The sequence below is a fragment of the Hyaena hyaena genome, unplaced genomic scaffold (assembly GCF_003009895.1).
Source record: "Hyaena hyaena isolate Hyena2069 unplaced genomic scaffold, ASM300989v1 scaffold_535, whole genome shotgun sequence".
Taxonomy (NCBI): Eukaryota; Metazoa; Chordata; class Mammalia; order Carnivora; family Hyaenidae; genus Hyaena; species Hyaena hyaena.
In genome coordinates, this window is record NW_024081167.1 from 265770 (window position 1) to 278713 (window position 12944).

The following is a 12944-nucleotide window of genomic DNA, read 5'->3' on the forward strand; positions in this document are numbered from 1 at the left end:
TATGACCCAGCAATAGCACTGCTAGGAATTTACCCAAGGGATACAGAAATGCTGAGGCATAGGAGCACATGTACCCCAATGTTCATAGCAGCACTCTCCACAATAGCTAAAACATGGAAAGAGCCTAAGTGTCCATCAACAGACGAATGGATCAAGAAGATGTGGTTTATCTATACCATGGAATACTACATGGCAATGAGAAACAATGAAATCTGGCCATGTGTAGCAACATGGCTGGACCTTGAGGGTGTTATGCTGAGCGAAATATGTCAAGCAGAGGACAAATACCATATGTTTGCACGTATAGGAGGATTAGGAGGAACTTGACAGAGGAACAAGGGGGAGAAGAGGGGGGAAAATGGTGGGGGAAAGGGAGAGAGGCAAACCATGAGAGACTCTTGAATGCTGAGAAACAAACTGAGGACTGATGGATGTGGAGGGGAGGGAGGAGATGGGCATGGAGGAGGGCACTTGTGGGGATGAGTACTGGGTGTTATATGGAAATCAACTTGACAATAAACTATTTGTAAGAAAAAATAAATAAATAAATAAATAAATAAATAAATAAATAAAAAGCAATTGGAAGTCAATACCTTGTTTTCTTGACTGGAGCTTCTAATTGCAAAATTCCCATTAATATTTTATTATATTTAGTAAATTCTGTTTTTTAATACTTTTTCCTATGATTTATTTGACATAACCCTATTATTATGGAATATCTTGGAATAATTGATGTTCAATAAATGAAAAACGTAGAAGTCAGAAATAACATTAAAATTCAGGAGAGTTAATAAATATGGGTAACTTTTTTATTTCCAATTACATTTTTAAATGTAAATGTCAGTGGCCTCATTGCTTGTCCTAGAGATCAGCATAATGCTAAACTAATGTTGAGAAAATTCCAGAACTGCATAAGATCTTGGACATCATCATATAAATTAGATTGAAAGTTGTATAACAGTAGATCTCTAAGGACCAAAATTGTTACTGCTGCATTGCTCTTTATATTTATTCATAAAGATTTGAAACTCAGTCTCTTGAGTTTACACCAATGTTTTAAAATTTTGATTTTGGATTTTAGGACTATATTTGATCATCATAGGTAACAAGAAAAATCACCTGTTGGTCATATTTTCTTTGCATGTTAAATATTTAGGTTAATTATTCAAATAGACCAATGGCTCTCTACTTTTTCTCCCTCTTAAACTGGTTTTTAAGTCAACTATACTTTTCACACATTGAATTAAGCAGAACAACAAGAAATAAGATAATGGAAATTCTAAGTATATGTACATTCTCAAAATTCACTGAAATCCTAAAGAAATTTTATGCATTTATTATTCACTATCTTTCTCTTGAGAAGTTACTATCATGATTTTTCCTTTGTCTTTCATCATTTCACTCATATATTCATCATTTTTCACTCATATAAACTTCCTCAGTAGCATATATATATATATATATATATATATATAGTGTCAAGAGAGTAATTTTAGCATTGAATCTGCATGAACAAAGACAATAAATCACACTCTTGTATTCCTAAAATGTTTTATATTTATATACTATATTCAAACCAAGTCAACTTATATTTAAAAAGGAGAATTGTTGGGTGAAATTTCAACTAGCAATTATGCATTTTTAATTAACTGATTAAGCCTAAAATTTCTTTCTTTCATTAATGAGAGACTGATTATTTAGAATAAATTTTATTTTCTAGAAGAAACAATAAACCAGATTTTGTGTGCTCATTAAGATAATTTGTTTTAATCTCCTTTCAGTTTTCTCTTTGAAGATGGTGAAAGCTTCGGGCAAGGTCGAGATAGAAGCTCACTGTTAGATGACACCACTGTGACATTGTCATTATGCCAGCTACGAAATGTAAGAACGGTGTTTTGACAAATCTATCTCAGATGTATTTTTAATAAAACCTTACACATGAATCCTTGAATTCCTCCCTAATCTCATAAAATATGTCAGAATTTCTTTAAGGTATATGCCCAGGAGTGACATTTTTGGGAAATAGGATCTGTACATCTTCAGCTTTATATGTGTTGATCACAAAAGTACTTGTATCTGTTTATCTTTTTACCATCATTGGATAAGATTTCTCATTTCCCATATACTTGGTAACACATAGTATTACCAAATTTTTAAAAAATTATTGTTCTAGGGGTGCCTGGGTGGCTCAGTTGGTTAAGCGTACGACTCTTGATTTCAGCTCAGGTCATGATCTCACATTCATGAAATCAAGCCCCACATCAGCCTCTGTACTGACAGTGCAGAGCCTGCTTGGGATTCTCTCTGTCCCCACCAAGTCTCTCAAAATAAACAAACATTTTTTTAAAAATCATTGTTCTAAAGGTGTAGAATAGTAAATTGCATTCAGAGTAATTTTAATTCCCCAATTTAATACAGTTATGAGTCTCTTCATATTTCTTGGTATCCTGCTTACCTCTTCTATACATTACTAGTTCATATCTTTTGTCACTTTTTCTACTGAGTGATTTCTTACTGATTTGAGGCCTTTGAAAAATATATTCCAAATATGGAGTTTTTGTTGGCTATGTATAGTGCATATATCTTCCTTTAACTTGTGACGGTGTTTTTTTAAGGAATATGATGTTTTTAGATGTACATTTTTTTTTGGTATTTATCCTCCTTGATGTTTAAGTTTCCTGGATCTTTGTTATTTGATGTCTTTAATTCAAAAAATTTCTGTCATTATTTCAAATATTTCTTTGGTTTCTTCCTTTCTCTTTCTTCTGATGTTTCTATAACATGTAGGTTACATCTTTTGATTCTTTATTAGAATTTTTACCTCTATGCTTTATTAGAATTTTTACCTCTATGCATATAATACCCACCTGTTCTTACATGTTGTCCACTTTTTTCCTTAGAGTCTTTAGCATATTAATCATAGTTATTTTAAATTCATGGCCTGGTAATTCCAGACTCTCTGCACATAGCAGAAGCTGGTTCTGATACTTGCTTTATTTCTTCATAAGGTCTTTTTCACATTGTAGCATGCCCTGTGATTTTTTTGTTGAAACCCTGGCAAGATTTACCACTGAAAGAGACTGTGGTATATAGGCCTTTAGCTCTAGATATCATGTTTATTCAGCTGTTTACTATTTGTGTAGCTTTTTTGTCAGAGTCTAAAATTTCCTCAGCTACCCTTGTTCTTATTCCACCCGGTGTCTAGGTTTCCCTAAAGACTTTTTAAAATAGGGTCTGAGGCCTTTTATTTCAGCTGGAATTCCCTTTTAGATAAGAGGTCTACTGACATGGAGGGAATGAAGGGAAGAGAAAGAGTTCTATAATCATATGATTAGGTCTCAGCCTTTTAGTGAACCTGTGTTTCTGGGCTGTGACCCTCATATACACTTCTCAGCTTCCTTCCTTACCTTATTAGGAGAGACAAGGTGGTTACAGGGAGTTAGAATTATGTATTCCTTCCTACATCAGTGACTGGAGTTGGTTAAAGTTGGATATCCCCAACCTTCACAGTTCTTTCTTTACTTGAATATAGCAGAGTCTCCTCTAGTGGCTGCCTGTTAATCAGGTGCCCAAGTCTTTGTCCCATTTTGCTCTAAAACCCCAGGTCACAATTATCAATACACTTTATTGTTAGCTTATATCCTTCCTCTCTAAGCCCAGTTTTGGGTCTATCACTGCATTTTCCTTACATTTTTAGGCTTTTCCTGTCATTTTGTATATTGCGTATTATGTAGTAGGAGAGAATTAGAATGTCTTATTTGCCATGATGCAATGAATAGAAAATTTAAATATATAATTATTGCTACTTGATACACTAAACTTATCATCTCTTTAAAGAGAAAGAATATATATAATGGATTAAGTAAGTAGCAGTACAAAGCAACAAATAATAAACTACATCCAAATATATTTTTTTGGCTGACTTGATTTTATTCTTAACTTGTCTCTTTTTTTTCTTTTCAAATTATTATTTAAATTCTAGTTTGTTAACATATACAGTAATATTGGTTTCAGGAGTAGAAGTTCGTGATTCATCACTTATATACAACATCCAGTGCTCATCATCACAAATGCTTCCTTAATGCCCATCACCTGTCTAGCCCATCTCCCCACCCACCTCCCTCCATCAACCCTCAGTTTGTTCTCTGTCATTAAGAGTTTCTTATGGTTTGCTTCTCTCCCTCTCTTTTTTTCCCCTTCCCATATATTCTTATGCTTTGTTTCTTAAATTCTTATGAGTAAAATTATATGATATTTGTCTTTCTCTGATGAACTTATTTCACTTAGCATAATGCACTCTAGCTCCATCCAGACCATTGCAGATGGCAAGATTTCATTCTTTTGAATGGCTGAGTAATATTCCATTGTATATATTGTTTCTTTAACTTAAATATAACCCAAAGTAGGGGCACCTGGGTGGCACAGCTGGCTAAGCATCTGACTTCAGCTCAGGTCATGATATCACAGTTTATGCATTCGAGCCCCACATCAGGCTCCGTGCTGACAGCTCAGAGCCTGGAATCTACTTCGGATTCTCTGTCTCCTCTCTCTCTACCCCTCTCCTGCTCATTCTGTCTCTTTCTCTCTCAAAAATAACTAAACATTAAAAAAATTTTACAGTAAATATAACCCAAACTGTATAAACCTAAGTTAAATGAATATAAGCCTTCAATTTTACTTTCTCATTTCCCTTATATTTCCTCTTTTGAAATTTAAAATACTTTTTTCTATAATTATTAAGCAAAAAAAGAGAGAGAGAGAGAAAGCCACATTTGGGTTGAGCTGCAGGTGTCCACAAGGTTCTCTGAGTTCTCTTCCAAGTGTGTCTGCAATTCAAAATGTCACCCCCACCCCCCAAAGTAAGCCCTCCACTCCCAGTAACCCCTGAGTCTTCTTTGATGTGGACATCAGAGGACGCTGAGTTGGTTGAATTGTCTTAGAATTGTTTGCAGATGTTGTACCCAAAACTGCAGAAAGTTTCTGTGCATTGCATGTGGGAGAAAAAGGCATTGGACCCACCACTAGGAAACCTCTCCATTTCAAAGGATGCCATTTCCATCAGATTATTAAGAAATTTATGATTCAGGGCAGACACTTCTCAAAACAAAATGGAACAGGTGGAGAAAGTATTGATGGTGGAAAATTTGAGGATGAAAATTTCTCTTACAAACTTAACCAGGAAGGTTTATTGAGGATGGCAAATGCAGGCTGCGATACAAACGGTTCTCAGTTTTTACCACAACAGATCCCACTCCTCGTTTGGAAGGAACATGTGGTATTTGGCTGAGTAATTAAAGAAATGGGTGTGACAAGGATACTGGAAAATGTAGAAGCAAAAGGTGAAAAACCTTCCAAATTGTGTGTCATTATAGAATGTGGGGAATTGAAGGAGGGGGATGATTGGGGCATATTCCCAACAGATGGTTCGAGTGACAGTCATCCAAATTTCCCTGAGGATGCAGATAGAGATTTAAAAGATGTAGATAAAATTTTACTAATAATAGAAAACATAAAAAAATATTAGAAATACTTTTTTCAAATCACAGAACTGGGAGATGGCCATTAAGAAAATATAAAAGTTTTCAGATATGTTATTAGGCTGTTACTGAAAAAGCAGACAGATTGAAGCTGCAACCTATAGCTTTAAACTGCATGCCGAATATTGATGCTTATAAACTGAAGATGTCAAATCAGCAAGAAGCGATTGACAGTTACTTGGAGGCTCTTGAAATTGACCCATCAAATACCAAAGCATTGTACTGTAGAGCTCAAGGATGGCAAAGATTAAAAGAATACCATCAAGCACTTGGCTGAACTTAAGAAAGCTCAGGAGACAGCATCAGAAGATAAAGTTGTCAAGGGAGAATTGCTGAAAGTCAAACAAAAGATTAAGGCACAGAAAGATAAAGAGAGGGCAGCGTATGCAAAAATGTTTGCCTAATAATAAATTGTTTTACCTAAATGTGCACTGATTGTATAAAGGCAATAAAAAAATGTAAAGCTTTTGTCTGTTATATATGATCTCTGATGTGTTTCCTTTGATACTTCCATTTCCCATTGTTGACAGTTTAGGGATACTGAAAAGGGTTCACTCCAAATAAAGTAGTGTTACAAAAAAAATTATTTATGTTGCTGATTTTAAAAATAATATGGCGGAGCACCTGGGTGGCACAGTCAGTTGAGCGTCTGACTTCGGCTCAGGTCATGATCTCGCAGTTCGTGGGTTCGAGCCCCGCGTCGGGCTCTGTGCTGACAGCTCAGAGCCTGGAGCCTGTCTTCAAATTCTGTATCTCCCTCTCTCCCTGACCCTCCCCTGCTCACGCTGTCTCTCTCTCTCTCTCTCTCAAAAATAAATAAAAACATTAAAAAAAGAAAAGGAACTGATGATGAGGCAGAACCGAAGTGCCTGAGGTCAGTAAAGAAAAATATAATAATAATAATAATGTGGAAAACATATAATAATTTTTACCTTATATTTTCTGCATTTTGCTCGTCTTTTTGCTCTTAAGTACAAATTTTTAATACAAAAAAAGCAGAAGAGATACTTAAAACCTATGATTTTTTAGGACAGTATAAGCTAAACTTTAAAGCAATTTGCGTATTAATAATGCAGCAAAATTTGGGAAAATCTTATTTTTCTACTTAGAGTCAAAATCCATGAAAGAGATACCTTAAGTTTAGAGGCACATCAGAACTGAGAAAAAAGCCAGGCATAAATTCATTGTTTGCTAGGTTCTCAGTTGTGGGTAAATGATTTTTCTTTGGCTTTTAAAAATTCTGAGAATAACTCACATGGGTGAGTGCACAGTAACTCTAATCAGTGCAAGATCAATGCTGCCTACACACAGAGCTTGAACTTCTGTGTCAGTCCCCACAGGAGCAGGTACTCTGCCTTCAAGTTGGAAGTTGAACTGAAGAGCAGAGGAGCAGGATAGATGGCATTAACTTTAATCACCCTACTTAGGATGTGTCTAAGATTTTACTTTACTACTGTCTGCCTTCTTATGTTTTTGAAGAATATCTATAATCCTGGCAATGTTATTATTTGGAGTAACAGTTTTTATAATGAGTTTGTGAAAAGAAATAAGAAAATTGAACTTTGTCAGTTGATTTACCAGCTATTTGAATCATGCATGTTCAAAGAATGATGTAAGAAATTTCTTTGAATACTTTTTATTATCACCTTTGTCTTACTTTGTGTTAAAGTCAAAGCAAAAATAAATCTGACTTCAGTTTTAAATTAAGGTATATGTGTTAAAAAGTACCTTGTTTACATAATCTTCCTATGATTTAAAAATGTATCCATTTATTCAGCTTTATACTAATTTTAGGAATTCTGCATTGTGTTTGGAAAATTGTCATAATCTGTGTCTAACATTTATAAGAAATGCTTACGGTAAAAAACCAAAAAACAAAGAATATTTTTCACAGCTTAACTCCCTGAAGGCCTAGTATAGTTGCATGTTTATGATAGGAATGAATTTTAGATTCTATTTTATAGGGGTTTTTTGATACCTTTATAAATATATAATTTTACATATTTTTAAAAATAGAGTAGTGTTTGTGTCTCAGATCTTAAATATCATAAATATTTTCTCTTTAAATTCAGAGATTAAAAGATGTTGGTGGAGAAGCATTTTACCCACTACTTGAAGATGAGTGAGTAAATATGTTTTCTTTTACCATTATCCTTCTTTTCTGTTTATATTAAATTGATAAGCTTGCACATTTTCTTTGAAAATTATTTCCTAAATAGAGTACAAAAATGTGGTGTTTTGTTTTTTTTTAAGTTTTATAACTTTGGTCAGTTTTTCTCCTTTTGATTCTCTTTTATAGCCAGTCTAGTTTACCTCATTCAAACAGCAATAATGAGTTGTCTGCAGCTGCCACTCTCCCTTTAATCATCCGAGAGAGGGACACAGAGTACCAACTAAACAGAATCATTCTCTTTGACAGGCTACTAAAGGTAGGTATTCGAAAGTGTGAAGTGCCCATATACCATATTTAGTTTTTATTTCATTGATAATTCTTAGGGAATCTCAAGGTCATGAGAACATTAATTCTTATAGCCTATCTTATATGATTGACTTTAATAATAAAAATGATTCATGTTTATAGTAAATAAAATTAAAAGGTAATACAAGATGAAGGCATCTATGCAAAACCATATTAAACAAAAGATTATTATTCTTGCTCTTTAAAGAACACTTAAACAGGAAAAAGGACTATCATTGAAACAGAGAAATGGATGAAAAAAAAAAGAAATAGAAATATTAGTCAGTAGGGACACCTGGTGGTTCAGTCGGTTGGGCAGCCAACTTCGCCTCAGGTCTTGATCTCACTGTTAGTGGGTTCGAGCCCTGCGTCGGGCTCCGGGCTGACAGCTTGGAGCCTGGGGCCTGCTTCAGATTCTGTGTCTCCTCTTTCTGCCCTTCCCTTGCTCATGATCTGTCTCTCTGTCTCTCAAAAATAAATAAACATTGAAAAAAAGAAGAAATAGTAGTCAGTAAATCTATTCAAAATATGTATCCTAACTAGGAATGAAAAAAATGACCTTTTTTTTTCATGTTGAATTAGCAAAGTGAGCAAATGTATATTGAAATTGGAACTCTCATTCTTCTGGACGAAGTGTTAAGTTGGTTGAAACATTCTATAAATCTATTTTAAATTATGTATTAAGAGCCTAACAACATCCATACCCAGTGTCCTATTAATTCTCTTCTAGAAATGCCTCCTAAAGCACAAATTTATAAAAAGACAAATTTCTATGTAAGCTTATAGAAGTAGCTTTAATAATAACTTGATTTATTGAATACTTTGCATATCACTAGATATTTTACAAGTGCCTTATACGTTATTTAATTCATCTGAGACTGGTAATATTATTCTCCATAAGAGTCATTCATAATTCTTCCAGAGCATAAAACAGAGAGGAATGATTAAAAACAGGAGATTCAGCTCCTCTCTTCGATTGTTTTATATAAGGTTTACAGAGGATAGGGAACTATTCCATTACTAACTTATATGTATTAATAACAACAGGCAAAATAATTTCAGATACTTGGAGGTCACTTTTAACTCTGTTGTTGGTATATTCAGAACTGTTTAGATTAAAAGATGGCACTTGATTACTTGAGATATTTTTCATATCTATTTTTATCTATAGGCTTATCCATATAAAAAAAATCAAATCTGGAAAGAAGCACGAGTTGACATTCCTCCTCTTATGAGAGGTTTAACCTGGGCTGCCCTTCTGGGAGTTGAGGTAAGAAAGAAAAGAAGTTAGAAGTTGGTCAATAATATCAGGAAAGAAGGAAGATGGAAAGTGCTTTCCAAATATTTATATTCCGTGTTGTTAGAAAATTATATAGTAAAATTTGAGTATTAAGATTATTTGGCAATTTTTAGTGAGAAGAGTAGAGGAAAAGAATAGACTAGATAGAATAGAAAAATATAATTGAAGCCTTGTTACATTTATGCTATTTAATATTTAATTTAATAAAGGTAAAGACATTATCTTGATTATTCATTTTAAAATCAGAATATTTAAAATATGTATCATTTAGAAGTATATTGTCCTTATGAATATGTTCATTTACAAATAGGATTGCCTATTTATAGGTTGTTCTAAGATGGGAGAAATCTTCTACTCCAATTTCAACCTTGTCAAAAATCATTAATATAATTTAGTGCCTTTTGGTATATCTATCTTACCAGAACCATGCTGCCAAGAGAAATAGCATTCTTGTCTTCTATAATACCTTATATGTGGCAGTGAGAAAAAGAGAGGTGTCACATTATTAGGTGACTTTCAGTACTAATAGAGATTTTGGTGACAGCAATCTTGATAATGGTCAAATCATTGCCAAATTTTTTCATTTCCTATCAATTTCATTGTCATCCTACCTTCCTATATTCTGTTATAGATATCTTATGGATATCTATCACCTATTTTTTGTGTGTGAGTTCTCCCAAGTATTTTTAAGCCTTTTAACTCTCCGTTGAAAGAATTCCTTTCTTTATTCCTGATTTTTTTGGTGAAAGTCTATAAATATCTTTGAGTTTGGTTGGTTGTTTTATGAGAATACCTGTTGTTCCATACCATATGATAATAATTAGAACTGACAAACCATATAATGCTAAAGTTCAAGGTGACTTCCAAGGTCAAGTTGTCCAAATGTCTCATAAGATAGATATGCCACAGATGTTGATACGGCCTATAATATCAGAGTTTGAACCCCAAATTCGTAGCTCTCTCTCTACCATTATAGTAAGCCAGAGAATTAAGAATTGTTCTATATTTGATTGTGTAGAACATGATCAAAATTTAAAGTGGTTTATTCAACTATTCTTCTGTAGTGGTATAAATGGAAAATGCAAATGATCTCTTTAATCCCTAAATGGTTCCATTAAGGATTCCACATGTTATTTCATTCTTTAATTTATCCAAAACCTCTTCCTTCTAGTGCTGAACTCCTTTAAACAGTTTTATTTTTGCTTTCATTTTCAACTTTAACAGGAAAATTTCTCAAGGGATGACTACCCCCTCTTTTTTTTTTTTTTAATTTCTTCATGAAACTTACTATGTGTGAGATAACAATGAAAAGAACATTAAGGCTGTGTTGTGATGTGGAGACTGGAAGAACAGCTAAGCATACTCATTAGCTGAGTGACTTACATATTTGTCATCCTGTGTGTATAATTCCAGTGTCTGCCTTAGCAAAGTAGCATATTAACAGAGACGTTCAACACAGAATGTCACAGATGTAGAGAATTTTTCTAACACAATGCTTTGGGTTTGAATACACATATCTATAATTGGGTGTGTTTTCAAAGAAAGATGTTTATAAGAACTGTATTTTGCCTAAGTTAATAATTTATTAAGGATATGATGAATTAATATATCTTCTCTTATTTTTTGCAGGGGGCTATTCATGCCAAGTACGATGCAATTGATAAAGACACTCCAATTCCTACAGATAGACAAGTATGATTTAGATTTTCTTAAACAAACTAAGATAATTCTGTCAAATCTTTAAATTTTAGAAAGACAGGAGAAATTTTCTTGATTATGAATAATCACCAGGCATTATATGCATATGGTGTTAGAGTAAGCATAGCTCTCACTATACTCACAAGTTAGCGAGTTAGAACTGTTCCTTAAAGGAATTTAAACTACTTAACTGTTCCTAATAATTGTTATTTATTTATCTTTTTTTTTTTTAATTTTAGAAAGAGAGAGCACAAGCAGGGAGAGAGGCAAAGGGAGAGAGACAGAGAGAATCTGAAGCAGGTTTCATGCTCAGTGCAGAGCCTGATGTGGGTCTCAATCCCACAACCCTGGGATCATGACCTGAGCCAAAATCAAGATTTGGATGCTTAACTGACTGAGCCACCTAGGAGACCCAATAATTGTACTATTTTATCTGAAGAATTAGCCCTTTATTTAGAGCAGCTTATCAAGGAAGTTTTTTTGAAAACTATATTAATATGTACCTTTTCGGTTTTTCCAGAAGACTAATAAAAAATTTAAAAACTTCAGAAACCAGGATTATGTAGATGGTCTGTTTTGAAATTCAAGATACAGATACCTTTTTGTTTTCTTGGATTTATTGGTGATCACTCTATTACAGTTCCACCTTATTGTTTTGCTGTTTTAGATTGAAGTGGATATTCCTCGGTGTCATCAGTACGATGAGCTGCTATCGTCACCTGAAGGTCATGCAAAATTTAGGCGTGTATTAAAAGCCTGGGTCGTGTCTCATCCTGATCTTGTGTATTGGCAAGGTAACTGTTTTTCTTCCAATTATTAAGACTCTTTTTGAAGTACTAAGAGCATGTTGTATGACTGACAATTTAAAAAATTAAAACAAGGGGTGCCTGGGTGGCTCAGTTGGTTAAACGTCCGACTATGGCTCAGGTCATGATTTTGCAGTTCATGAGTTCAAGAGTAGCATCAGGCTCTGTGCTGACATCTCAGAGCCTGGAGCCTGCTTCGGTTTCTGTGTCTCCCTCTCTTTCTCTGCCCCTCCCCAACTCATATTCTGTCTCCCTCTGTCAGATAGATAGATAGATAGATAGATAGATAGATAGATAGATAGAAAAAAATTTTTAAATATCACAATATCCTTGGCTTTGAGGAAAATTGATATTGAAGCTATGATCCATTTTTTGAGAGAACTTTTTGTTAAACTTTGTCTAAATGCCTAAAGGATATTATTTAAATGCTAGATATTTAAAGAAATAGTTTTTCATAATGTTGAAAGGAGAGTAGGAAGAATTTTTAGGGCTATTTTGTGATCTTTGGGGATACTTTTTCTAATGCTTATACCAATAATGAGAGAATATTATACTATAAATAATTTGGAGCTAATTGATATTCTTGTCATTTAATGATTTACAACTTTGGTTTTTATCGTTATTAGGAATTAGGTAGTAGGATATCATCCTAAACTGCTCATTTAATTTGTTATCTCTCCTGTTTTAAAAAACTTTAATAATCCATCTGCTTGATTTTTAGCTTTTCTCATTATTGTTTTTGTAGTCATTGACAAATTAATGAATGAGATATCCAGTTTTCCTTCCCAGTTTTATTGTTTAATTTGTTGTGAAGAACAGTAGTTTTTATATTTTATAGCTTGATTTCTGGCTGAACTTCAAATGAAGCTATTGTTTTTTCCTAGCCTTGTCCATTTTAGAGTTCCAGATCTTCCTAACAATTATAGGTAGATTTATGTACCTTCCTTCAACATGACAACATATGAACAGCATTATTATCAATAAAAGAAATATGTAATATGTTTGTATTTTACTTCACAATTTTTTAGAGAATTCCTTTCATCATCCCAGAGAATATTGTAGGACAAATCTCCCTCTTCAAGATAAGGAAGGAAACATGTTTGGAGATATTAAGTGATTGCCAAAATCACACAGGGTCAGAAATG

At 33.6% G+C, this 12944-nt stretch overlaps 1 protein-coding gene across 3 annotated transcripts in view; it reads left to right on the plus strand.

Moving 5' to 3' along the window:
* The window catches only part of TBCK (TBC1 domain containing kinase), a 192281-nt gene that overhangs the window by 74171 nt on the left and 105166 nt on the right, over positions 1-12944 (plus strand). For all 3 annotated transcript variants that reach the window (XM_039255615.1, XM_039255614.1, XM_039255616.1), the window contains exons 12-17: positions 1782-1881; positions 7610-7659; positions 7837-7966; positions 9167-9265; positions 10925-10987; positions 11661-11787. In XM_039255615.1, the coding sequence (XP_039111546.1) occupies positions 1782-1881; positions 7610-7659; positions 7837-7966; positions 9167-9265; positions 10925-10987; positions 11661-11787 (569 nt within the window). The remainder of the gene's footprint in view (positions 1-1781; positions 1882-7609; positions 7660-7836; positions 7967-9166; positions 9266-10924; positions 10988-11660; positions 11788-12944) is intronic.